The sequence below is a fragment of the Drosophila guanche genome, unplaced genomic scaffold (genome assembly GCF_900245975.1).
Source record: "Drosophila guanche unplaced genomic scaffold, DGUA_6, whole genome shotgun sequence".
NCBI classification, from domain to species: domain Eukaryota; kingdom Metazoa; phylum Arthropoda; class Insecta; order Diptera; family Drosophilidae; genus Drosophila; species Drosophila guanche.
In genome coordinates, this window is record NW_022995749.1 from 709,230 (window position 1) to 736,927 (window position 27,698).

General features: G+C 46.8%; 2 protein-coding genes across 9 annotated transcripts in view; one reads left to right on the plus strand and one right to left on the minus strand.

Annotated features, from left to right (window-relative positions):
- The first annotated feature begins 591 nt into the window (after window positions 1-591).
- On the plus strand, window positions 592-1,961 carry LOC117585710 (WD repeat-containing protein 91). The gene is made up of 3 exons (XM_034275347.1): window positions 592-919; window positions 973-1,113; window positions 1,176-1,961. The coding sequence occupies exons 1-3, from the start codon at window positions 676-678 to the stop codon at window positions 1,751-1,753; spliced, it is 963 nt and encodes a 320-aa protein (XP_034131238.1). The 5' UTR covers window positions 592-675; the 3' UTR covers window positions 1,754-1,961.
- Window positions 1,818-27,698, minus strand: part of LOC117585703 — a 40,402-nt gene continuing 14,521 nt past the window's right edge. For 2 of the 8 annotated variants that reach the window (XM_034275321.1, XM_034275325.1), the window contains 4 exons: window positions 16,012-16,406; window positions 12,484-12,824; window positions 11,477-11,755; window positions 3,876-8,970 (listed from right to left, as the gene is read on the minus strand). In XM_034275321.1, the coding sequence (XP_034131212.1) occupies window positions 4,824-8,970; window positions 11,477-11,755; window positions 12,484-12,824; window positions 16,012-16,406 (5,162 nt within the window). In that variant the 3' untranslated portion in view covers window positions 3,876-4,823. Of the gene's footprint in view, window positions 3,526-3,875; window positions 8,971-11,476; window positions 11,756-12,483; window positions 12,825-16,011; window positions 16,407-27,698 lie in introns of those variants that run through there. The other 6 variants (XM_034275323.1, XM_034275324.1, XM_034275326.1 and 3 more) reach the window with 6 other exon arrangements.

The window sequence follows — 27,698 nt, forward strand, 5'->3', positions numbered from 1 at the left end:
ACGTCGGAACGCCAGAAATATACCGTCTCGTTTTCAAAATATACCGCTAACATACCGAGGAAAGTACCGATATGTGTCGCAGTGTGGCCTCATGTGTGGGCGTATCATTACAAAATACAAAATTGCATTTTCTGGCTCAATTTTGCTTTGAAAAAGTTTGCAGTGCAAACATACAAACATACATAGATAATCACATCAAGCTCATGTATGCTAACAGACTGATGGACATGACAATGTTGACTTGAATACTCGTTATAAAAATGTTTATATAGACAGATTTACAGTTTAAGAAATGTTTAGCCAACGCGATTCTTATAGTTTCAGCCGGTCCATCTGTATTTCCCAGCCAACAGTCACGCTCCGGTTTTTCTCGTTCCTCGAAGGTGTCTGCTTCACAATTTAGTTGTTTTAACAAAAAGACCACAGCGCAATCTAGTTTTGATTTCGATGGCAAATGGGCGCCAGTGGCTCCGTTTCCGATTTTTTATAAAAATACTAAAATCAGTGCTGCCAAATTTTTAGCAGACAAAATATAGTATGTAGAATTTCTATAGGATATCTAATCTGGCAACTCTGCTTTGCTGTCTGGTCACTCCAATTCATAAAAACAATTCTGTGGTTGCCAAATAAATTTGCCATTGTTTTTACTTTGTATTAACGGACGTCTACTGTTAAATGGCACAGGTGGCATTCCTCGATAACTTGCTGAGAGAATATCTCGTGTTTCGAGGCTTCTCCAGCACTTTAAAGGCGCTGGACCTGGAGCAGCGCACCGAGAAGGACCAGCACTTTCGGGCGGAGCGCATACTGGAGCAGTTTACCTATGCCGTGCAGACTTACGACCTGCACGGGCTCCTTACCCTGTGGCTACACCTGGACAATAATCTGTTCACCAAGCTGGACCACACCTACGCCGTTGGTAAGCAATACATTGCCCACATCTTTCTTTTGTAATTCATTGTGCGCCCTTAGCCGTAAAGAAACTGGAGAACAGTCTGCTCAAATACTATCTGGTGACGGCCTACAGCAACAACAAGTCGGACAAAATATCAGAGTTCTTCAATAAGATGGCAGGCGAGCTGCAGCAGCAGAACGAGTGGAAGGATTGGTTCTGTGGGTTGATTTGATATTCATTTCGTGACTCGATGTTTCATTGGTGTTTTGGTTGCTTGCAGATTTCCCGTTCTGCAAGAACGCAGAGGAGTCGCCCAGCTTTGCTCTTTACTTTACCAAACAGTGGCAGGACACGTCGCTGTTGTCGCTTCGCAACTTCCTCACAACCGTCTATCAGTGCTTGCCACAGCCCTCGTTTGTGCGCGCCGAGCAGGAAGCAGCCCATATGCAACGTCTCAGCGAGGACAACAGCGGCCTGCGTTCTCGCCTCCTACACGCCCAGCAGGAGCTGCAGCAGCAGGCGCAGCAGCAGCCAGTCAGTGGTAGCTCGCACAACCTGAGCGGCGACAGCAGCGCGCGTCGTCGCAGCGTTTATCGGCATCAGCAGAGCCTAAACGATATCTTGCCCTTCGACATTAGTCCGCCAGGGCACATAGTCGACGACTTCTGCATCATTGCTTCCGAGGCGAACAGTGTGGGCCAGGCAAGTGATGCGCAGGCTCGCGGACTCAAGCTACTAATTCGCAACATTGGATCTGGAAGCTCGCCAGTTCTGGGACGAAAGGATCAGGCCTCCAGCTCGGTTGGCGACAAGTCGACCAAGCGCAGGTCGGGCAGCGTGGGCCGCAGTTGGATATAGTGATAGTGATAGACGCATTCAAACATACAGACTCGTGTGTGTGTGTGTACTGCCTGTTCTCTGGGTGTTATTCAATGTATTTATTGATTAGCAATTCTCCTTAGCTCGTAGTAGACGTACAAAAGAAAGAGCAATGCGTGTAGCGTAATACATAATTGCAATAAATAATGTAAAATTACAAATAAATATAATATAATTGTATAGACGATTCGTATTCGTATTTGTATTTCGTATTCATAATCGTAATTCGTATTTCGTATTCGTGTATAAAATATCCGTTTATACAAGCAGCACAATTTTAAAAATACATTTTATTGTATAAAGGTATTGTGTATATAGTTAATTGATATTTGTATAAGTTGTTGCATAAAGTAGCATCGCTTTTGACTCGTTCCATTCCGTCAATAAATGCAGGTTCAGCGTGTGGCTAGTGGGTAAGTGTCGGTGAAGCCTAAGTGTTAGGATTGCTTGTCTCGATTATCCAATTGTTTCTTATGGAATATATATATATGTATATGTTATCTATCCGTATCTGCTAGTGCATCCTACTTCTCCGTGCCTCCTGCGGCGAATGCAAACGCGGGTTAGACCCGCTTGCATCGCAAAAGTCTCTTAGAGCGCCGTCTCGAATGACGGCAGTGCAGCGGCCACTAGTGGAGCGTTCGCACATTTGTTACTCTCTACGCTGGCTCCGGCTCCTGCTGCTGCATTGCTGCCTCCTCTTCCCGCGAAGGTGTGCTTCAGCTCGCCGCGCATAAAGTTGTTCTGCTCGGTTTGCAGGAAAAAATTGCGTTTCAGATCGTAGCTGGAGGTGACCACGGGAGGGCTGGTTGGCGTCTCCGCTGGCGCTGTTTCGCCCGCTTCAGAGCTGGCACGCGATCCTCCGCTCGTGTTTGAGTGATCCTCCTCACTGTTGGCCTCTGGTATGGTGGTGGACATGATGTCCGTTCGTGGTGCGGCAGATGCAGCGGTCACCACATTAACAGGACCACGGCCTTTTGGCACAAACGTCTTGGATGGCGACCCGAACTGGCCCTGGCGCAGCATCCTGCGGTTGGCAAACGTCTTTGGCGAGCCGCTTAGATCGAGCAGCTTGAGACTGGAGTTTATTGTGGCTTTGGCTGCCCCAGGAGCCGCAGTGCCCGCTTTGGGAGCAGGTCCACTTGCCTTTGTCGCTGGCGCTGGGCCAGCAGCTTGGCCGGAGGACTTCTTCAGCAGTTCCACGGCTGACATTTTCCGCTGTACCGGACTCGTTTTGGCTGACTTGGCCAGCAGCAGCTTCTTGAAGTCCATCAGCGTCGTCTTGCTCTGACCAATGCGATCGGCGCAAGTGTTCAGCCGCTCCGGCGCATCATCGGTCCAGTTGCGCGAGGGCTGCTTCATGGGTGGCACTTGGACGTTCTCTCCTGCCTTCTCCGCCTCACCGCGAGTGGGCGTGGAAGTGAGAAAGGCTCCGCCGCGAGTCCTTGGCACAATTGGCGATATTTTGCTCTTGCCATCTGTATTGTCCGCGGCTGGAAGAGAAGCTCCATTGGCGACCGCTGCACGTGCCAAACGGTCCGCTCGCCGTATTGGCGTGGCGTACAGATCGTCCCGGCAGGTAATGTTGCCAATGGGCTGAGGCTTCTGCTGGCTGCGACGACTCTGCAGGGTCCAGTAGATGGGTGCGCTTCGCTGGAAGGGCGTGGCAGCGTCAACTGTGGGCTGTGTGTTGCTGGTGGTAGTCTGTGCTGGCTGCACTTGCTCATAGATGTTAGAGAAACGTTGATACCCTGTGGAGAAAAGACAAGTTCGATGCGAATTAGTCACTGGAGACACCTGACTGCAGATTCCCTCATGGGTTTAGTAGGCAATTTCAAGTGCGGATGGTTAGGGTAATCGACTAAAGAGAGAGAAGCATTCAAAGCAAAGCGGTTCCATACATACCTGAACGTATTCCCCTCAGACTTTAATGCACGATTTATTGTATATACATGGATCTGGTGGATCGGGTGTGCTTGGGTGCTATGATGTGGGGATGCTTTGGGTGCGTGAGTTGGGTTGGATGGATGGTGGTTTACCTTTACCTCAATCAGCCATGATAATGTCAATGATTTCAATGCCAAATTTTGGTTTCGTTTTATTTTCTTTTCTTTTCGATTTATTTTGTTGCAAAAACATTACTTACGATCGGTGGGTGGAGTTAGATGTGTTCTTTTTTTGTGGAATGTGGTTTGGACTTAGGCAAGAACTTAAGGTTAAGGCCATGTGCTAATTTTTCAAACTACTACAGCCTCCTTAGGGGAGCGAGAGCATTATTGGATCGTTAGTTTTTGGGGAAAAGCGTGCAAAAAAACTACTTCTACTACAGTAACATAGACAAACACACAGTCATGCTGGAATAAATGATGCTTTAGAAGTCTTTTGCACGCTTTTCATAATACATCAAACAACAAATCATAAATAATACAAGTAGTTGTACAAAAATTAGCATCATAGTCGTGGTAGAACATACAAAATCTTAGTTGTAAAACGTGAACGGTGCAAAAAACTTTACAAAATTTACAATAAACATGTGTTTGGTTTATGTTAAGTTACAATTAGTTACACACAAATATATTTATATTATTGTTTAGGGATAAACGAACACAAATAACATTAATCTTAATAGTTAGGGTTAAAAAACACACACATAAAATTGGTTAAACGTGCGCAATAATTGTGGAAATAATTTACAAAACATAATATCAGGTTGAGGACTGCCCCGCTTGGGATAGTAGTATATCAAGTGTAGCAGGAGCGCAGTGCAGCGGCAGGGACATTGAACCCCAAGATCCAGGACTTGAGACTCGAGCGAGACTCCCACAGGCAATTGAACACGCACACGGGCCTAGTGCCTGGCAACTTTAATGAGTGACGCCACAATGTGAAGCAGCTTGCTGCTGTGTGGTGTTTGCCGAGATTGTCAATTATTTTTCAGTGTTTGCTCAAGACGCTTACTTGAAGAAGGCCTGTGCCTGGCTGGCACATGAGTGAAAAGGGTTAGGCATTGACAAAAGGTCAAACTACAGCCCTACAGAGTCCCGTCCCTCTACCATATTTCCGTCACCTCGAACTTTTGCAAAATTCGCTGACGACGCGCCCCGTTGTCGTCGTGTGGTAGAATGATTTTGAAAGGACGCAGCAGCACGCTATCCACAAAGGACTTGTGGTACTTGGGTACGGGCATGGGCGTAGTCAGTGCCTCCACTTCGTCCTCCGACTCAGAGTCGGAGTCAGAGTTGGGAGCTGTGGCAGTGTCTGGCTTTTGTTCGCTTTCTTGGGACTCATTGGCCAGAGCCAAAAGGGCGGGTGAGTCATCGAAATTCTCCAGCGATTTGTTCTTCAAATATGAGGAATCATTGCCGGGCGTGAGGGACAGGGAGAACTCATCGACCAGACGCTCAAAGGATTTGGCTATCTTGCGCTCCCCGCTGGCAGGTGTGGCTGGCAGATTGCTGAGGTTGCGCAGCCTAAGCGAACTTGTTGCATGCTGCATGGGGGGCAATGTACCCGAGTTCGGGCCTACTCTCTCGGCACCGAACGAGAGCTGAAGTTCCTGGTTGTTCTCCTTATTCATTTCCAGCTTTAGCTCATCGTTGGCCAGCCTGTAGCTGTTGTTGCGCTTGAGAGCGGCGCGCGGCTTACCGGGATTTGCATTCGGATTCACATTCGGATTTGGATTTGGTTGGGAGAAGTGCACTGCAATTGGGTCAATCGATATGGCAGGGACTGAAGTTGGAGTTGGAGTTGGGTCGGTTGCTACCTTCGTATTGTCATTTACTTTCGCCCTCGGCGGCAGTTGGGGTGGCAGTTGGGGTGGCAGCTGCTGCTGCTGCTGTTCCCCATCAACCCCATTTGTAGCCCCACGGGGGTTAGTTTCCATTTCAGCAACCCTCACTTTCGACTCGCAATCTTTGGGGTTCTGCTGTGGATGCTGCTGCTGCTGCTGCTGATTCTGCTCTACACTTGATATGTTCGTGCCCATTGATGCGGATTTTGACTTGCTTTTGACTCCGTAATTGTGGTGTTTGTTAATGTTTGTTGCCGTTGCTATTGCTGCTGTTGTTGCTGTTGTTGTTGTGGCAGTGTTGCAAAGTGGCGTGTTATTTACATTAGCAGAGGAGGAACAGGGTTTGGATTCAGTTCGGGTATTAGACTTAGGTGTAAGTGTGGGTGTAGTAGGTGTAGGTGTGGGTGGGCAAGCGTAATGGCAACTGTCTGCCGGCGGCTGGAACACTAGCTTACCTTCTTCGCCGGAGTGGGCCGACGCCGTGGAGGAGGACGAATTGGTGGCCGTGGAGCCAGTCGATGAATTGGATTTGCCCGAAGGCGAGGGCATCATGCTGCCGCCCGTTGCCGGTGTACCGGCGGTGGCAGCTGCTGCAATTGTCTCGTAGAAGGGATTCGTGTGATTGGCCAGCAGTTGCTTCTGCTCCTGGTAGCTGCTGCCGCCGCCTCCGACTGTCACTGACTGATACGCAGCCATGCTGCTGCTCTGTGGGATCTTGCTGAGTGGCGATTTGGCTACTATGGGACGCACATTGGCCACCTTGCGGTGGTTGCCAGCGCTACCGCCGCCGTTCAATAGCAATAGCTTGACGCTCTTTGTGGATGCTGCTTCGCCGGCTGCTGCTGCTGTTCCTGCTGCTGCTGATGTTGCACTTTCGCCCGTTGTGGCGTCTCGCGTTGCACTGAGCAGGGCACTTTCGGTTTCCTTCACGTAGGGCCCAGGTGCAAAGGTGGTGTGTGCACCCTTGCGTCGCTTCAAGCTATCGGAATCGTAAATGACTCTGCCCTCGGCCGTCGTGCGCACCCGACGCTGCTGCTGCTGCTGTTGCTGCTGCTGCTGAGCGGCGACGAGCGATTTCTCCTCTCGCAGTTCGCTGATTTCCGCATACATCGGCACCCCGCAACCCTCACTCCGGGTGGGTTGCTGCTGCCTCTGCCGCTGCCCATGGGGTGGCGGTGTGGCCTTGCCAGCTGCCGCCGTCTCACCGGGCAGCAGCAGCTGTGCGCAGGCCCCGCTCTCGCTCAGCGGCAGCGGCAGGGCAGAGCCAGAGGGAGAGCCGTGGGTTGCATGCCGACGCAAATGCTGAGGCAGCTCGTTCAGCGACACGTACTCTGACGTAGCAGCGGCAGAACCCGAAGCCGAGGCTCCGCGACGAACTATGTCATTGGAATAGTAGATGCCGAGGCTGGAGCCAGCGCCCGAGGGGGCAATCTTTGCCCTCTGATTGTTGTTGTTGTTGCTGATGTCCGCGATGGTGACGTACTCGCCCGCCAGGTCATAAAGCTCATCGTCATTGACGGCACTGGCGGAGGCGGGCTTGAGCTTTGGCTTAACCGGCGAGCTTTTGCCCGGCACAAGCTTCACCTTGAGCTTCTCGAACATTCCGCTCAAAGCTTTCGTGGGCGTCTGCTTAAGCTCGTTGAGGTTGTGGTCCTTGCTGCTTCCCCCACTCGCATTCGCATTGGTTGGCGTCCTCTGTTCCGGCTCTAAGGCATCATCGTCTTGGTCCACATCCACTGAGAGATTCGTGAGCGTGCGATCCGCCTGCGACGCCTGGTGCTCGTCATCGTCGCTCGTCGTGGGTGTAATGATGCACATGGAAGGTATCCGCTTCGAGGTGATGGCCGTCTTCTGCTTGATCCGCTCAATCCGCTCCACGCCCTCCAGATCGGAGCTCTCCGAGAACTCCAGCTCCGTCGCACCGCCCGGTAGGGGCATGGCCGAGCGCTGCAGCTGCTGCTGCTGCTGTTCCTCCTGCTGGGCAGCATCCTCCGCATTGGGAGCCATCTTCACGTTCCTCTTGATGGTGCCCGTGCGCTCCAGGGTGCTGCCGATGGTGCTGCTGCTGTAGCTACGCTCCAGGGTGCTGCTGCTGGCGCTGTTGCTGTTGCTCTGACTGTGGCTCTGGCTCTGGCTCTGGGAGGAGCTGTGCTTGCCCAGCGAGCTGGTCCGCTCCGGCACATCCGGCCCGGAGATGGCTCCATTCAGGAGCGTGGTGCAGACGGTACCCGCGGAGCTTGTGGTGGTCGAGGTGGAGCCCCGGCCGTACAGCTCGTACTCGTTCTCCGCATTGAGCACCGTCTGGTTGGACTGGCTGCCGAAGGAGTAGGAGCTGGTGTGCAGACTCTGCTGCAGCGGGGTCATCGGTGGCTCCTCCTCCTTGAGCGTGCGCAGGCCGCTGTCCATATGGAAGGAGGTGTAGTACCCCTCGGTGTCGCAGCTGTACGCGGAGCTGGTCTCGTCGTCCAGGTGATTCGGATAGGCGCCCGCCTCCGTCTGCAGCTCCGGCGTGGCCGTGCCCTCGCTAGTGACGCTGCTCGAGGCGGAGGTGTTCAGGAATCGCCGCCGACTCATCATGGAGGAGGGCGGTCCGCTGCTGTTGCACGGCTGGAAGCTGGACACATTCAGCGAGGTGTTGGAGGCGCTCGACTTTGGCTGCATGGTGATCTCGCTGCCGATGGAGGCGCGTCCGGACTCTGAGCTGGCGCTCCAGTTGCCGCTGGAGGAGTGCGGTTGCTCATCCTTGCCGGCCAGGCCGTGCAGTCCGTTCCGCCGCTGTCTGTTCAGCGTGGCCGTCTCGCGCATCTTCACGTTGGCCGCCGCCGCCAGTGTGGAGGAGAGCTGCAGCTTGCCCCTCAGCTGGCCGCTGCTCGAGACGCTCATGCTCTTCTCCGAGGAGGAATACGAGGGTTTTCGTTCGTGCGAAAACCGAGATTCACTCTTCTGGGCAATCAGATCGTGCACCACACACTCTTCGTCAATGTCGCGCTTGGGCTTCGCCTTGCCACCACGCTCCACGCTGGAGGAGCCCAGTCCGAGGCCCAGGCCGAGGCCCGGCGGTGATCCGTGTCCGCTGCTGTCCGGCTTCTCGGCGGAACTGTTCTGGGAGCTGCAACCGCTGGTGTCCAGCTGGCTGCTCTCCCCAAGGCCATTCAGCTCGCCCGCGCGGTGCATGAACTTGAACCGGTTGCGGCCCCACTGCTTCAGGGAGTTGAGTCGGGTCAGGGTGCTCTTCCCCTTGTCGTAGGGCAAGGCAACAGATTCCTTTTTTAAGATGTCGCTGGACTTGCTGCGTCCGAACTTCTTCGATTTCTTGACGCCCTCCGGCGTGTCCGCACTGGCCGCAGCCGGTGCCGGCGATGTGGCATTCGATGAGGAGGCATGCTTCGACGAGGACTCTCCATTTCTGCTTGAGTGTTGAGGGAATTGTTTGTCGGGATTTGCATAAATTGTGCAACAAAAACACACATTTTGTTGTTTGGATTAGGAGGGAACATAAAAGAGAAAATATATTTGTGGTATTTGGTTAGCATAATTGTAATGATTGATGGAAGATGTCATATGGAAGATGGAAGATGGGAAATAGCCACAGAGAAAGGGAGAGAGAGACAGTTTATAGACAGAGAGTGAGAGAGAGAGAGAGAGAGAATTTCCTATGTAATGTGATTATTGTGTGAAGTTATTCAAGTCAAGATTTGCTGTTTCTAGTTAATGAGAGACACACAGAGACACATAGATGCACACTCACAACAAAAACATGGGAATGGATGGGCTGGGAATAGCTGAGAATCTATTGTTGAGTCTAGAATCTAAATTAATTAATGGCACAGTTCAGAGGTTAATTTCCCGAATACATTTGTATTCTTTCGTTTTCTCATTTTTCATTTTACATTTTCTCTCGTTGCTTTCTCGGCGCCTCATCTGTTGATTATTAGAGACGATTACAACATCTAAATTTTTAGTTTCGAGTGGATCAGATCATTCATTGCCCACCCCACTCTATGAGGCAGCTGTGCGGCATGCAAAGTGCTAGCAGAAGAGAGCGAAAGAGAAAGAGGGGGCAGAGGCAGGGCGATAAGCATTCGACTCATTCAGATTCTGGGGCAGAAACGGCTCGAATTAGGGGGCCCCAAAGTGCAGTCATTGCTAAAAGATTTCCATTGAATTTCAATGTGTACTCGAATGAGCACAAACAAAATCAAATACGAACAAATACGAAAAATGTGCCAGCTTTGCCAGCTAAACAAATTTTTATAATTCTTTTGGGAATTCTCTTTAGCATTGATGTGTCGGTTCTTCTGTGGAATAAATTGGAAATTCTCTCATACTCTTATTAAGTTTAGGGTCTTCTGAATGCATATTCTCTCAATTGAAAAGTGTTCAGATAAATAAATAGCACCCATGTTAGTGTGTAAGGAGGGTACTAAAAATGCACGAAATGAATGCACTTACAGTTTGGCAAGCTCTGGCCATGGGGCGTTAACTTTTGCGCTTATTTCAGCATTTTTCGACTACTACTGCTGATCGCACAGCATACAAATATTGAACAGCATTGACATAATGTGGCACAAACGCACACACACACTTGCAGTGGAAGTCTATCTGTGTGTAGGGTCTCTGTCTCATGTTGCATATATGTAGAACGCAGTCAAATGGAATGACGCCGTCTCTGGGCTGTCGCTGGGACTTGGAGCCAGGCTCCATGGCTTTTGTGGGCAGACGCCCAACAAAACAAAATAAGATTTATGAAACTTTTAGCAAAAGGCGTCGCGTCGTGTCGTTTCGTGTGTGCCGTGGCATTTGAAAAGCACAGGAAAGGCTGAAAGTCTGAAAGCCAAAAGTGGAAAGAAAAAACTCAAAACCACACACAAATTTCTGCTGGTACTCGTAGTACTTGTGCAAATCCTACAGAGGAGTTTTGTCTCTCGCATGATTTATGCTGATGATGCGACGTGCAGAGAAGAGAGAGAGAGGCTTGAAAGAGTGGGTCGACTGACTGACGACTGACTAGATCCCAGCTATGACTGCAGCTCTATGTAGGTCCAGAGCGGAGTGCAAATGTTGCGTGTGTGGGTGTTGAGGTTCCTGGCCTGCCGAAGAATGACGGGGGCGGAAAAAGGGCGAATGTCTGGTATGGATCATGATATGTTCGTGTGATGTATGAATGTGTGTGACTGTTCGTATTTATGTGGGTATTTGCTGTGTCTGTATTCATGATATTTATTTTTCATTGAATTTGTTAGGCTGTTTTTATTTTTCATTGAATCAAAAATGTATCCAAAATTGCTTTGCATGTAGATAATATTTCCATTGTCGAATTTGGAAAAGATATGAGGCTGAAATTTAATTGAATTTAGAATGCAACAACAAGAATCTAGTTACGTACATTAAGCTAAAAAAAACATAATTTATTTACAATTTTATTTTGTATTTTGCTTTGTACAACATTCAAATTTTAGTCAACAATTTTCGTAATAATTTCATGCAGTTTGTGCGGCTAATTCGGCAAACAATATATATGGTATATGATAAATAGTTATTGGCACTGTTTCTGTACAGTAATTAAAACGAAAAATCAAGAGAAAAAATAAGAGGAAAACTAAACAGCATAACAAATTGTTCAGCTAAAAATTTGTCTGTTCACGATAATCTCATAGGAGAATGCATTTGAGAATAAATGGGGGGAGAGCGAGGGAATACGATGTACGAGTATAGGATGTACGATCTGCTGATATCTGCTCAGATATGTACACATTAACGATACGATGTTTAGTATGGGATTTATGTACAGTTCTGATAGGCAGTTTGAGAGTTCTAGGAACTGCTCAGCATTTGAAAGTGGGACATAAACAGAAGTAATGGATAGATATCCAAAGATATCCTTAGATAGATAGATGGCTAGAGATACATACCCATTGGCTGCATCCTGGATCTCCTTCTGGTCGATGCCGGCTATCGTGTTCCTCCGCTTGCCACGCACCTTGCGGGATCGCGATCTCCTGCTAACCGTCTGCACATTGTCGTCCAGATTGTTGCCCGCCTCCGTCTGCCCGTTCTCTGGACTGGCACTGCTCGAGGAGGCCGCTGGGGTGGTGCCACCGGCAAAGCATCCTGTCGTGGACTTGCGGGCTGCACACATCCGCTGGAAATTCTTTCCAGAAATGTTTACCGAAATCACTTCGGCGGGGTATCTGCAGAGAGAGAGAGAGAGAGAGAGAAGGAGAGAGGGGTCATGGCTTGTCCTTCTTTGGAGTTCGAATCCCTGCTGTTTGGGCACAGTTTTAAGTGCACTTTTTTGTGGTTACACAAACTGTAATTCGCTTAAGCGAACCACAACAATTTAGTGGCCCCAATCAGTGGAGCATGAACATGGCTCCGTCTGGTGGCAGCAGCAGCGGCAGCGGCCGCTGCTCCATTTCGGAGCCTAACAAATGAGCCATGGCCGGAACGGGGCGTGTCCCAAAGGGAGGGGCAGGCGAGGGCGACACTTGCATAATTGTGCGGCCACCGCACTGTAAATATTCATACGTAATTCAATTAATTTATTTAAGCAAAGTTTTTTCTCCAACCGATACGCGCGATGCGCTCTCTGAACAAATATTCGACTGTACACATGAAAAAACTATGTGTAAAATGTGGTGGAAAACCAACCGTTTCTTTTTTGTGCCTGGCTGCCACAGGAAAAACAAAATCAAACAATAGTGGCTGTGAAATTTGCATGAAAAACACATTAAAAGTGTGTTCAAAATTTAAATAAATGAACAGTAGACACAGTAGATGCTCAACTGTAGCCATGTGACTGTGGATGTAAAACTGTTAGCTTAGCACAATGGCTTGCAAACCGTCGGGGAATTTACTTTTCGTTTTAAATGATATTCTTAATCGGTAGTGTATGTCTAGCTCACTTTATGTTACTCACTTTAAGGCAATCTGTTTGGTCTGCTCCTCGGGTGAAGGCAATCGATGATTCAAAGGCACATCTTTATTGATATCGTTCGGCAGCATTGCCTGATGATGATGGGATGGATGATGATGGGAGCTGCTGTCCGCCGCCTGGCTCAGGTTCTGGGCGTACAGTGAATCGACGGCATCGGCGGAGAGCACGGACGGAGAGAGGGCGGGCGTGTGGACGCCACTGTCGCCGATGACCATGGAGGTGCTTATCGAGGTGTCCACATGGTGCATGCAATCGGGCGTGACGGTGACATCACCCAGCGCTTCGCTTGATGTCCACTTCCGCAGATCCTCGATGGCAGCAGGCTGAAAGAAATAGCAAAAAGGAAAGGGTTGATACATTTGGCCATTTGGCATGCAAATAATATTGTTTTATGTCCTGCCGGACAGCTCCCTAATTAGTTTCCGTAGGAGTCACGAATAGGCTCTGAAAAATGTGTCTGCCTCCTGGCATTTATGTTTGCGCAAACATTCTCTATGCTTTCCGCAAATTGGGGCAAGTCACGCTATTTTCAAATCCACTCACACATCAAAAACACAAAAACCAAAGAAAAGAGCAGCTAACACGCGTTCTATGCTTTCAAAGTGAAATTCAATCAGTCTAATTAAAAACAATAAAAGAACACGTGGGTCAGAGATACCCTTCCAAGGGAAAACTATAGTTGGGGACCCACTCAGAGATGGGGATATTTTATAAGTATTAAAAAGAAACACAGTCAATAATGTTTTTACATTCAAACATTAAGAAAAACGAATTTAATAAACATTCATTTAAATAGAAAATGCTTTGAAAACGGTTATTGAAAGGGCTCATGTTTAATCTAAATATAAAACACTTGAAAATAATTATTAATTGTGCAGGAAATATATTTTATTAGACCAAATATTAAATATTTCCATGTTAATGTTAAAATGTAAGTAAAAACATATCTGCTCACAATTTCTACTCTCCGACCAATGCTCAAATTTTAATTCCATTGCAATTATTGAAATTTGTCTGCTTTTTTCTATTCCCCATTCCCCAGATTGAAATAATTCCTAAGTGAATTGAAAGAAAAAGAAACGCAATCGTTCCATTTGATTTTCTGTTCGAATGCTCTCGGAATCAATTGTACGAGTAGCAATTGAATAACATGTGCGGAGTGCGTAGCGGGGACTGCTGTTTCGGGGAGAAAGGAACCCACACCACCCAGAAACAAAATCTACATAAAAAGGCACTTGAGCTAGATTTCCAAATGGCCAAAGTCAGCTCGGCGGCTCGGCGCTCTGACCATAAAGAAAAAGCCTTCTCTCTACGGCTGTGTGCCACAGCGGAGTCACATTTGGAGTCGAGTCTGCCAAAAACTCTTTTCGAGGTTAGAGGGGCTCCATCTTCCATCTTTCTTGTCAATGGATGGGCAACTTTTAACGATGAAATATTCGCACATAACTGTCGAGAGCCGTATATAATAATGCAATTTAAGTGCCGTCAAGTAAACAACAATAACAGCAACCTCCCCAGCCCATCCTATCCCATTCCATATGCCGTTCCATGCCTTTGGTTGGCATCTTGAAGATAGTTGCTGCCGTAACCAATAAACCGCAGAGCGCTAATGGGTCTCTCCGAGTCTGGGCTCGGTGTTCTCTTTCTCTTTGGGTTATCTGGGGAGTAACCGGTGCCAGGCCAAGTGGAACGTTGCGGCCAACTAACGTCAAACGCAATGCGAAAAGGATTAAAAGTCATTTTATTAAGCAGCAGACGACAGAAAGAGAATGAAGCTACAGCTTCAGGGACGGTGATGGGGGACTGGCAGACTGGGAGACCTGGGAGACTGGCGACAGTCGACTGGGATTGACAGCCGGCGCTGTTTTGCCAAAAACAAGTTTGGCAACCTATCGAACAGCGATCCAAATTGTCGTCGTCGTCGTCGTGGCTGAGTCTGGGTCTGAGTCTGTGGATGTCTTTGCCAATGGCATCCTCTATTGGCCATTGGCTGTTTGTCTTTTGGAGCTTATCTAATGGCTATGGCCAACAGAAGATAAACAGGAGACGACACAAAGACGACGACGACAAAGACGACATCGAAGTGGGACAACTGCAAAACGCGCGTTAGCTCAAATTAACTGCAATTTTCTGATATGTTCTCAAAGAATTTGCGACAGCAAACAAAGACGAAATAAATTGGTAAAGAAAAATGCACTTGAACATGAGACTTTAGATTTCCTTTTAGTATATCAATAAAATACCATCATGAAAAATATCCAAATTGAAACAATAAGAATAGAAAATAGAATACAGAAAAAAGAATATAGAATATAGAAAACAACATTTTCATGAGCTTGAACAAAAGAATTTCGCCAGATATTGGAACGTTGAATGAACAAAGGAACAATAAAATTGATGTGTAGATAATACGTACATATATTTTCTGGGAGTATAAATATTCATTTTTAGATTCAATTTAAGTTGAGAATTTCCAGTAGATACTTGGGATGTACATATGGAAATTGTCAAAAGTCAATAATTAAGTGCAGAATCCACAAGATATTGAAAAAGATTTAAACGATCTTTGAACAAAGATTTAGAAAAATACTTTTGGGATCGATAAAATTCAGTTTTTCTGAGGAGAAAACATAGAAAATTATTCAAATAACTCATCTTTACGTGGTCTTTTTTTGCAATTGTTCATAAACTGCATCTGGTGAAAGAATTATTGACAGCTACGAGATCTGCTTAGTCTAGAACCTCTCTCCCATAAAATCTACCATAAGCAATCTCTTCATATTAAGTCCAATCATTCTATCAAACATCACAAAACTTAAACCACAAACAAAAAGAGCAAAGCCCCTGTCTATACGTGTATCTAGTGACTCTTCTGCCCCACAGCTTGGAAAAGCCATAATGGCGTGGGACGACACTTGAGCAATTAAAAGCGAGTCAACTAACTCGAATGATTTGATGGAGTCGAGTCTTGGCCTTCCTTCAAACCAACGCTGGAGCTGCAGCTCCTCCTCGTTGGCCATTGGGCGGAGCTGCAGCTGGAGCTATGGCAAGTTGTGTGGTCTGTCTCCTCGTTCGATGTTTGCTGTACGACAATGACTGCAATCTGCACGGGCTCTTCTCCGAGTGTGTGTGTGTGGGGGCTTTGGCTATGTGGAGCACATGGCTGGACGAGACACAGAGAGAGGAGAGTATGGTCTATGGCTTTTAGAGGCGACACAGCTGGCAGAAAAGCAGGAAGCCACAGCCACAGCCGCAACATCAGCCACAGGGACCACACACATGAGGTCGCTATGAGGTTCGCTTTGCTTCGTTTTGGTTTTGGTTTGGTTTGGGGACCTGGACCTGGACATGGTCTCTGGTCTCTGGTCTCTGGTATGTGCGTGCTCTCCGGCCATTGCTAAACATATTATTTATGCATGTGGCATTAAGTTTTGCAAGTTCCTGTACCTGTACATGGAAAACGGGCCATCGCCTAACGGACTGGCCTGGGAAAACCTGTTAAAAACTCACCAAACGTATCTCGATCTCGGCATCGATGCGCGTGCGCAGCTTGCGATTGGCATTGCCAAAGTCGGACACGCAGATCAAGTAATCCTCGGACGACGCCTCCGCGGTGCCATTCATAAGGACCTCGTGACCGTTGTGGGCTCCCGTCGTTACGTCCCCACTGAAGGAAATGGAACGTGGCGGTGAGGCTGTGGTGCCCGTGGCCGTGGCATTCGACTGCGCCAAAGCGGCGAGGGCACCTGCCGTGGCCGCGCCCACGGGCCGATCCTTGCCCGCCTCCGTGTACAGCTGGCGAACGCTAAGCGGCCGCGAGTCGCCGGTGAAGAGCTCCTGCTGGAATGACTTGTCTGTCTCGTAGTGCTCCTTGCGCTGTGCAAATGTGAGCAGGTCGCTTTCAGCTGTAAAGTAAGGGAAAGGATTGATATGAGATACGTGGATCGTGGGAAAAACTTAAATAAAAATTAATATTTAACGAGATCCACCATCAGATAAAGCCAAGCAATGCCCCGTCTATAAATGCTTTTCTGGGTTTTCCCCTCTATGTATCATTATTATCGCGAGCAAATATTCAAAGTGCTTTATGTGTAATCCAGCTGCGTGTCAGAGTCCCCCTCCCTCTGGCCTTCCTGTTTCACATTAATTGGCAGCTCCCATCGATCCATGAAGACAGAGAGAGAGGATCCGTAAACAATGGCAGACCGGCCGCAGAGGATGCCCGCAAATAAATCAATGCGAAAATTAATAGAGTGGAAAAATCGCCAGAGACCAAGGACACAGCATAAAGAAGAAAAAAAAAAAAATCAAAATAAACGAATGCCATGAAAAATTGTAATTAACTTTAATAACCCTGCCACATGCCACCGGGGGGGCTCCACCAGCAGTTGCATATTTAATTCTCATAACAGTCTCGTGGAGGGACACCGAAGGATGGAGTGGAGGAGTGGACAGAGACAGGGCTTTGGACTACGGCCGTTTGTCTCTCTGGCTGTCTGCACATTTTGCATTTAATAGGCCGGCCATGTGGACTTGGTCGGTAATGAAAACAAAGCCCGAGGAGTCCCAGCAACTACCAGGAAGCGGCACCAAGCACCAAGCACCAAGCATCACAGCAGCTACAAACAAGATGGAGCAGAAGCAGCCACTCGTAGATTAACAAGCCCAGAGCATAGACACTTGACACAGCAGCAGCTACAGCCAGAGATGGAGACGCAGTCGCAGAGCTGGACCGCTGCCAGGCACTGCAACTGCAACAGAAGCAGCTCCCCAGACCAAATGAGGAGTGGCAGGCAGGCAGAGAACGAACCTAGCGCTAAATTCAGGCAATTTTATGGCACTCGGGCCACATTTTGACATTCAGTTGCGCCACTGGAAGATGCATGAGTCTGTGCCAGCAGCCACCAGATTCTTTCCCATTTCCCCTCTACAGAAATTTCAAGTGCGCAGACATTGGCACACGCACTCCGGCAGCAGCACTGGCACCGGGACTGACCCCCAGAGCAAGACAAAAATACATTTCCATAGCAATTTTTCTCTTCTTAGGTTTTGGCCAAATGTGAAATTCAATTAGGCATCGCTCTCAGGTGCAAGGCTACTGCTGCTGCTGCTTCTGCTTCTGCACAGTGGCAAACGGAAGCTGACTGCACCAGGAAATGGCAAATTATCAAGACAGAAATTATTTTTCCCTAAAAATATTTATGGGCCGGGAAGAAGGTTGAAAGACCCTGCCGGGGGACAGGACGGGCAGTTGAGGCGTCGTCACGTCTGTGTGACGGCCATGGGCACATAATTTATGACTCATGTCGCACAAGAATGTCTCTTATATATAATGTACACACACAGTACTGCCGATTCCATATATTTAAATATACGACGAGTAAATTCGCAAATTGGAATCGTTATTGGTCTGTATTATTCGCTGAGATTGCTACAAATCGTGTCAGTCCTTCTGTCTGTCTGTTGCCGTTTGATTACGAGTGCGCTTCAACATTGTCACAGACACAGGCGGCACCATATCCATAACAATATCCATATATATATATCTACAGCCATGCCAACATTATGGTTGAAAACCTAATAAGGCTGTTATCCACTTTTATGGCTATTTAGCCGTTATCCAACGACAATTGTTCAGCCAGTAAAGGAGTGATATATTTATGTGTTAAAGGGGAAGGAAAAATATAGCTAGCAAGATTGGAAAATACTCTTTCTTTTGATTTCAACGATACAAAAATCTTCAAACGATAGCTGCAGGCGATACAGAGAACAAATTCCAAAGCGGGCAAACGGATTCCAAAACACTTTTTGTAGTTCATTTCCTGCAAAAATTTCCAATGAGCGAACAGACTTCTTCAATACAAATGACAGCCATCGATTGTGTGTAAATATTACAACTCTATATGGCATTTTTTTGGGTTGGCTTTCTTGCAAAATATCTCATTTTCAGCACCGCAATTCGCCTAAACAAATTTGCATGCTCCCAGATGGGAAAACGCGATCTGCATTTGAGAGTTAGTATCCCATTGGCCATAGGGTGGGGATGGGATGTTGACATTTCTCGATTGTCATGTCAAAGGCGATGAAATTTATAGTGGGGAGCATCGCCTACAGATGCGAGACTGATGCCACGACAGATGGAAAACCATGGAAAACCAATAACCCCGGAGCCAATATATCAAAAGTGCATTTGGTACGACAGTCAGTGGCACATTGACACGTATGTGGCAGCTACAAATACGAGTTCGAATGTGTGTGTGTGTGTTTCTGCAAAAGCCGCAAATAAATGAGATTTGCACAAGATGTTGGCCAACCAAGCGGACCGGCTCAAACACCGAATCCCAAACCGATTCCCCAGCTCGATGCAGACACTTTTTAGAATTTACTCGGGCCATAAATTGACACCACAATGTTGCGGGAAGGGAAGGGAAGGGATCCGGTACGTACGTGCAACACGAAAGCTTTGCTGGCAGCAGCAGCATCGGCTGGGCTATGCTGTATCTAGCAGATACAATCTGTCATAGACTAACGCGTTCTGTAGCATAATTTGCAGGCAAACGAAACGAGTTTGCAGTGGGGTGGGAGGAAGGGGGCATAAAAGGTGTACAAGAAGACAGAGTAGATAGCCGTAGCATGCTACGTGCTACGTGCCACTCCATGGCGATAATGTCTTGGCAATAAATGATTTATAAGCAATCCATGGCGATGGCAGTTGCTGCCTTAATTACGCTGATTGCACCAGGTTAGGGTTCAATGCTCGCAAAACTCTCCAAAAAAAAGAGTAACCAAACATAATTGCATCGAGTGGCGGTGGCTTGGAGTAGGCTTTCCTTCAATCAGTAGAATGCCCACTTTAATTTAATTATTTAAAGCGAAAAACAATTGCAGGCCAAGCCAAAGTTAAAGACTGAAGAGAGAGACAGACAGGCAGACACAGACACTGCCCTTGGCCCTCGGCCAGACTGTGGACATTTGCTGGGGTTTACTCCATCTAGTAGTTGTATCTGTAACTGTGTCTGTGTCTGCGCGAGCCCTGCTGTGCGTAAGTGTCGTAATAGCATTTAAAGCAATTACGGGTCTCGTTTGGGTCTGGCTCGAGTTCTGCCTCCTCGCATTGGCCACGGGAAATGAAGGTCCTCTGACATCCGATGCGATAAAAATGAAAGCCAAGTGATAAATTAATTATGAAAAAAGAAGTAAATGCACAAGTAGTTAAACGGCAAACAATTTGGAGTTAAAGTCGAAGCTGAAATACTCTTTCAGGGATTTTTTTTATTATTTTTAAGACATATATGAAGTGAAAAAATATTCTTAAAAATAAGGAACAACTAAAACTACATCGAAAACTTCAAACCCAAATTAGGTAGAGATTTTTAAAGAAAATTAAGTAATAATTTGATGTGTCTATGCGGACTTCCATCATCACAAAATGAATTTAACATTTACTTTGAGCTTTCAGCATTAGCATTAAATCTTAAAAGTTTCTTTCTGCATTCTAAGCTACTCCCATAAATCTCAGAAGCATCTCCAACATTGTCCAGAGCCAACCATCAATCTAGGCTTTATCTTTTGGCACTGCTGAAACTGTGCACCTCTTCCTCTTCCGGCTTACGCCACCTAAGACTGACAAACTTCTTGGCCAAGTTTACATGGCTCTTGGCTGTATGTACCTAGCATGGCTGTGATTACCATGAACGAAACACTTGTTATAAATGATGAGAGCCCAGAACCTGTCTCTGGTCGTGTAGCAGCCTCTTATCACCGAACAATGTCTGCATTTAGCTCTCGGATGATTTATGGGTTAGGATTATGTAGGGGCACCGAGGGAGCGAGGTGTAAGCTTAAACTGTCAAATGGTTGCACAAAAACTGCAAAATATAATCAAATACATGAGAGTGCACACACAAATACACACTCTTCTGCATATGGAAATGCCAATGCGGTAGTCACATGTGCTTTATGGGCAAAAGTTTTTGCTTTTTGGCTGGGTTTTGGGTTTGGGTTTGGTCGGGTCTGGTCTGGTCTGGTCCAAGGGGAAGTTGCTATTTTAGCAAATTTTCGCCTAGCCAACAAAAGCGCCGCACCACATTTGGGGCGCCACAAGCGCATAAATTCTGAAGGCAACAACAGCAAAACAGCAACAACAACAACAGCTAGACAAATTTATGCAATGCCATGGGGAGGCATGAAGCATGAACTTAGTGGGGTGGGGCAGCAGTAGCAGAGGCAGCAGCAGCAGCAGCAGCAGCAGCCGCTGTCCCCCAAAACAATCAACGAGCAAATGTTGCACGTAATGCGACAGTAAAAATGTAGCCAAAACAAAAGCGCAAAAGAAATGTTGACAGCGGCTACCAAAACACAACAAAAAAACACACACACAGAGAGGAGAGAGCGAGCTACAGAAATGGCAAATAAAATTGGTTTCGCTTTCTGCCCTTTCGGAGGCGAAAAATCTCATTAAAGAGCAGATCCCATATGCGTAGCCCCTGCATCCGGAGTCTCAGGAGTCACACAGTCCGTCAGGAGACAATCGAATCAACTGCTTTCCAGCTGCACTATTAAAACTGATTTATGCCTGCCTTCAGGGTACTGCTGCTGCCGCTGCTGCTGCTCCTCCCTGTCCAAGACACACCCACGCATTGGCAAGCGGCAAACGCATTGCCAATTCTCGTATAAATGGGCAAGTCACGTGATGGTCCGTAATGATTCTGATTTGCCAAGCCCACAGGCCCATAAAAGGTCAATGTGATTGACGATTTCAGGGGTTTATGGGGGGTTCATAAAGGCAGAGAACGGGAAAGAGAGAGTGAGTAAGCCCATGGCAGCAGGCCTGGCCAGGACCTAATGAACTGAATTATGTGTTTTTCTTTTTTCACAGAGCTCTTTTCATTAGGTCTCACGATGACAGATAGTGCACGATTCATTGATTTGAAAAGAGGATTATAGTGAACAGAAATTAAGTTGAGGCATGCAAACGAGTGTGCCCGAACAACTATTTTACTTTCTACTTAAATTTCATTTGCTGGAAATCGGTCACTAATCTAATGAATAAAGAATGAACTAAAATATAATAAGGTAATGTACATATATGTACATGTCTTTATGTACTTTATCTACTAATTAGTAAGAGCTTTAGGAATTTGATCAATCATTTATGTTCATTCCTAGGCCCATTTCCAAGAAGGCAGTGAAAAACATATATCAAACAATAAACAATAATTTTCCCTATAGATGCATGATTAAGCTTGGTACTTTTCTATCGCATATTTGCATATAAATTCGAATCTAATGGATTATACTCAGTGTACATTGGCTGCAACATTATTCTCAGTGTAAGATCTTCTGTGGGCTGTTTATACTCTTTTCTTCTTTGCCTTTTCTTCGTTACTTTGAGTACCGTTATAAGTGTCATTTGAACTTTACATTGCTGTATTCCTGTACTGTGAAGGGAGAGAGGGAGAGAGAGAGAGAGCGAGAGTGCTTGCTGAGAGAGCATCTTATGAGTAAAGCTTTCGTTGAACTGAGTACTGAGTACTGAGTGCAAGTGAGAAGGAAATATCATGTGTCTATTCTATTGCTGATGGAAGACTGATGCGAGAGTGCGTAAAGAGATGATCAGGGGAGCGAGAAGATAAGAGCTGTCATCGAACGTGGTAGGGAATGGAAGGAAGATGGATGTAACCGTAAACAATTGGCATACAAAAAAAGCTTTTACTCTTCGTTTACTTTTCATGGAAACCCCATCGATGACAAGCACTGCCAAGCCGCTCACAATTTTAATGAAGTTCGTTTTGTCTTAATTTTCTTTGGCTTTTATTCGTATGATAGCCGTACGACAAGTTGGCTTTTATTTAAATTAATTGACCCCCAGGCACTTGTCGTGATAGCAATTAACAACGTATTTTCCTTCCATCTCCAGCTCGTGTTTTTGCTTTAGCGCTCCAATTAATGGAACATTGAGTGGGGCTTTGGCTTTTTCGTTGATTAAGTAAGACTTTGACTTCCACCATGTCTGAGTAATGGGATGGATGGATCATGGACCATGGATAATGGCATGGATGACTGGTTTGCGCGCAGAGGGAGGGCCTTTTCATGACTCAACTGCCACATGTAAGCTAATTAAAAGAAAAACGTAAAATTTGCTGCTAAACATTTTAGTATCTCTCCCTCTGAAAGACGCCCCCGCAGTCGTGCTTCTGTCTTTGGTGCTCGGTTCGCCGTTAAATTTCAATCATGAATCGATGCCGCTCCGTCTGTATCAATCGATTTTACAGCCCCCAGACGTACATATCGTAAAATCAACTGAAAATTGAATGAAAATTGCATCTCACAAGAACAGCAGCAGCGGCAGGCAGCAAGCAGCAGGGCCCAGTGGCATTGAACGGCAACTGCTGTTCGGCTGTTGGGTTTTCCATTGTGCAGTTGGGTTTTCCACTCCACTGTTGCTGCTGCTGTTGCGGCCAATAAATTTAAGTGACATGCATTTTTCAGCGAGTACCCGCGGGATAACTTTGCTCTCAACATTCCACCAGCAAGGCAGAGTTCTACGGCTTCTACGGAGAGAGAGGAGAGGAGAGGCCCGGAGAGGCCCGGAGCTCGAAGATCACGCGAGACTGATATCATTAAAAGCGACATCCTCATCCTCACTTCCAGGGGTTTCCTTTCCACCCTCTGCGGAAGTGTTTTCTGTGTACTCTGCGGGGTAAAAATAACTCCAGCCAGCCAACCAGCCAGCAGCAACAACAATTTTATCGAGTTTTGTGTCTAAAATTAAATTGAATGCCCCCGAAAAATTGTTTCGAGGTTCGACAATTTTTCACGTCCCTCTTGCCAGATGTGTTGTGTTGTGAGTGTGTGTGTTTGGTGAAGATTTACTCCAACCAGCAACCACTTTAGTCGATCCCCCTCATGCCCATTCCTTGCTTTCCATTCTCTGCGACATTTTCCGGCTTTCCACCCGCTATTTCGGCATTAGGCTGCCTTTATTTTTAACAGCTCATTTGCCCCGGCACCTTTTGTGTGTGTGTTTTCCGATCAGAGCGGAGTGGTGTGTGGAGTTTTGCCCTTTGCGGTTTATTCAAATATGTATTATGGATGGACGCATAAAAAGTGAGGCAGCCACAGCAGCAGCACGAACAGCTGAGGCGTTGAGATTATGGCAAATGTTTGACTTGAACTTGAAAAGACTGGGAAAACAGACAGGAACACTAAACGACAGTGGAGTGAGAGATGGAGAGATGCGGAGGAAGTGAAAGCAGTTCGAGATATGTGCCATATCCGGCTCAGGGTATCCTGGACCTATCCCATTCCCATGAACCGTCGCCCGACCGTAAAGACTTTAAGTAAGTCGTTTTCTTTTTTTGTCTCTTGTTTTTTTGTCTTTCGTTTGTTGGAGTCACTCGAATGCTGCCTGGACTGTCTGCCTGCCACTCAGAGATCTACAAATTGCCCACCCACCCCAGGGCCATGAGCCATGAGCCATGAGAAGAGTCTCTTCAATTGGCCCTGCCTGGAAATGGTTGGGTTTGCCCTGGGCCCAAAGCGACCAATTGAGTTAGCATTGAATACACTCTGAAAGACACTCTGGGTACTCGAAGTACTGGCTCTGAGACCCAAAACGGGTTTTGCACATTTCGTGGAAGAAACTCTCAAGACGAGCGTTGAGTGCCGACTCTTCTGCCCCATAAGTGCCCCCCCGTTGAGGCATATGTTGATGTTGGGTTCGCATCGATCAGTGCTAGTGCCAGTGAATGGTTTACTATTCATTGGAATTCATTCGAAGCGAATGGGAGACACGAATGGGTATTGGTAAATGGTTGGCAACCTTGAACTATGGCTCTGTGGCCTGAGAAAATGGTTGTCATTGCTAGGGGAAATAAACCTAAAAAGTTATGGCTCCAATCAGTGTCGGTTTATGTGCGTTTTGCACACTGTTTCCGTTGCAAAAGAGTGTTGCGAGCCACGTACTTGAGCGCTTTCATTTAATGTTTATTATCCATAAAGTCATGGCTAAGGGGAACCACAGCTTCCAGGCTGCAAAAACCCACTCCAAAGAGTGCCTCAAGTGTCGCTAATTGGCAGCCACGAATGGGCAGCGACCGAGACCTGTCTGTCAAATCACTCAAAGCAGGGCTTAGACTTGCAATTGAAACATAATTCGCATTTGCATTTGTATTTGCATTTCTATTTGCATTTAAAGTTATGCTGGCTGCAGCTCTATAAATACTAATTAAATGCTTAGCCATCCACGACATGATGTTCTGCGTTTGTCTGGCACTGCACCGAGCACTTGGCCAAGAGTCTAGTGTAGAGCCAGGAGTGTCTGCCCCTTGTCTGGCACTGGGTACAGGGTTCAAGCAGCAGCCGTAATGCATTTTGCATTAACATTTTTTTTCTATTTTTTCAGGCCAGGCGACAGGCCAGGCCGTGAAACAATGCCGCGAGAGGGCCTACAGGGACACTTTACACTCCACACTCCACTCCACCCGTATGCAGGGAGTGCCAGCCAGTCTCGTCGACTTTAAAGGGAGGCAGCCGGAGGGGAAGAGGTTTGAGTAGGGGCTGGGTATTAAATGTACTCGGGGGCTTCTTGTTCACAGTTTATTTTGTTCCAAAAAAGTTCACATTTTCTTGCCTTTGACACGTGCTAAAAGTTCAGAAAAAGAGAAAAGAGAAAACTTTTGCCCTGAAGTGGCGTAGACAACAGGAAATGCTGCAGCAAAATTTGGCAACACTTTTGCCTGATGAGCAGAAGAAAGAGAGGAGAGGAGAGGAGAGGAGAGGAGAGGAGAGGAGAGACTAACAGGAACACATCACCGAAAGGGGATGTTTCTTGAGGGGCAAATAAACAAACAAAAAGCAGCAGGCCAAAGAATTCCCCTAAAAAACAAAGCAGGCAAAAGACGGGAAATATTTCCCAGGCAGGTACACAGGAGAGGGAACAGGAACAGGCAGGGCAGAGCAGGGAAGCGGCACGAAGTCCTTTGGCTACCCCTAAACACAGTCGCAGTCCACCCCACCCTGCCCCTGGGAATCGTGCATTCCTGTGAATGAAACTCAAGGCATTTGCACTTATCTTTCATTTCTCATGTATGCGGCCGGTCTCCGCCGCTCTGTCACTCTGCTACTCACTCATCGCCTGCCGATTTCTATGGTTTCCTGTGCCACAGGATCACAGGACCCCTTCAAGACGTTGCGCTACGTTTAAGGAGCAGAGAAGCCCTTCGGCGGACCGATTGAATTACATTTTGCCCCTCGAAGTAGAGGCGCATCCTTACAGAGTCTTGCGTCAATGTCAACCCTTGAATGGAATTGAATAAATATTTGCATTCCTACTGCTTACCCGAGGCAGATACATGCCAGAGAAAAGATATCTTTCTGTATCTTTAGGTGATAATCATGGCTACTGTTGTGGCTAATTGGTAAGACAATCGACGTTGCTGTTGCCGCTGCACAAACATTTTTAGAAAGTCTCCATTTGGTTCCGTTTCTCCATTGAACTTATGAACTCCGCTCTCTGCGGCTGGGCTAGATATGATTCCATTGCCTCCACCCCTTGCCTTCCATATCCGATAACTTGCGGCCACTCAGGTGACAATTGGCAAGCGCTAAAACGCAGCTCCAATCTAAGCGAATGAGGTTGGTGCATCTAACGGGGAAACCGCAGAGGATCTAGTTACCGTCTCCACCCCTCAAACCCCCCTCCCTCCAACGTGTGCCACTTTATTTTCGTTCGGACTGAAGACGCCTGCAGCTGCTGCTCTTTCTGCCGCTGTTGCTGTTGCGGTTAATTAAAGCCAGAGACAATCAAACGAATCGAAACGAAACGAAACCAAATGAAACCAAAGCGCGACAACATCGACAACAATTTGTATGTTGGAAAGTTGCACATCCGCAGAGGTTGGAGCAGGGGAAGAGTCTCGTGACTCCAAAGCAAAGGACACCAAAGTGCTGAGCTGCAATCGGATATAAAAAAGTTGCTCAAGTTGAACACAACTTTGATCTGGGTTTATAGGTTGGTTCTTGATGCTAGTTTTATCTGTTGGATTCAATCGGAAAATTAACAACGAGCTCGTCGGGGAAACGACGCTAAAGATACTCTATCCTCCGTCTCTTTACAAATAAACTAAGTAGATAAATGTTTTATGAGATGTTTTTGAATTAATATTTAATAAATAGAATATATTGAATGTATATTTTGAGCGAATAGGAAATTTATTCTTATTTTAATATCCGATTTAATAGTTTTTATTAATATTATATATGTATGGCTATTTTTTCTGACAGCTCAGCACCTTTTTTCTCTTACAGAATTTAATCTTCTGTGCAAAATCTCGGCTACCCTTTAAATATCAACCAAGACTAATAAGAGTAATACGTGCTATTAGCTACTTTTATCCGCAGTTTGTACATTAAAACTTAATGAAGAGTATCAACATTTCCCAGCTCTTTTCAACAGTTTAATCTTTCGCTGAAATCACTATTTGACTTGCCTGTTAAATAATGGCAGCCAATTTTTAACATCAGTTCTTTGGGTAATCTAAACCCCAACATTCGAGGAGGAGGAATGTTGGAGGAAGAATTTCCGAAAGTTGTTTTCCAACAACTGCAGCGCAAAGGCTTTCCCATTTAGAATAATGTCAAGACTCCTCCGCCGATGTCCAGGCGACGATTAGCCATGCTACATGCAGCAGCATGTGGCAAGGTGTTGGCTGCCTCTGGGTCTGGGATCTGGGATCTGGGGTCTGGGGTCTGGGGGCCTGTGCCTCTGGCAGAGTGAAAGGCAAAAATGCTGCTGCACGGTTTTAGCCTCAAGAGCAAGTTTTGTTTTTATTTTGCGGGGGTGAGGAGGGTTCAAATTGTGTCAACTTTCCCAAAAAATTGTCGAGAATGTGGCATTTGATTTGCATGAAAGGCAAAGCCAGTCTACTGCCTGGGCCCTGCCATAGAGGGAGTCTATCTTTAGCCATTAAACGCAGACGAAAATATTAAGATAATCAGCAGACAGCAGACACTGAAGAGATGCAGCAGCAGCCAGGAAGTCTTCGAAGTCTGCTCTCCCACAGACTGAGACGAAGACTCTTATCAAGTGCTAAGAAATCTGCAATTTCGAGGTGTCTGCTTAGGTGCGTTGACAGCCGAGAGATGCGAAAGATGGGGCCCTCCGTTTAGCGCTAATCTCTCCTTCTATCCAGCCG

Excerpts from the sequence above, each read along its gene's own strand:
- LOC117585710 (XM_034275347.1), top strand. The coding sequence starts at position 676 with ATGGCACAGGTGGCATTCCTCGATAACTTGCTGAGAGAATATCTCGTG. Across the intron at positions 920-972 it reads GGACCACACCTACGCCGTTG|CCGTAAAGAAACTGGAGAAC; the intron begins GTAAGCAATACA and ends GTGCGCCCTTAG. Across the intron at positions 1,114-1,175 it reads CGAGTGGAAGGATTGGTTCT|ATTTCCCGTTCTGCAAGAAC; the intron begins GTGGGTTGATTT and ends GGTTGCTTGCAG.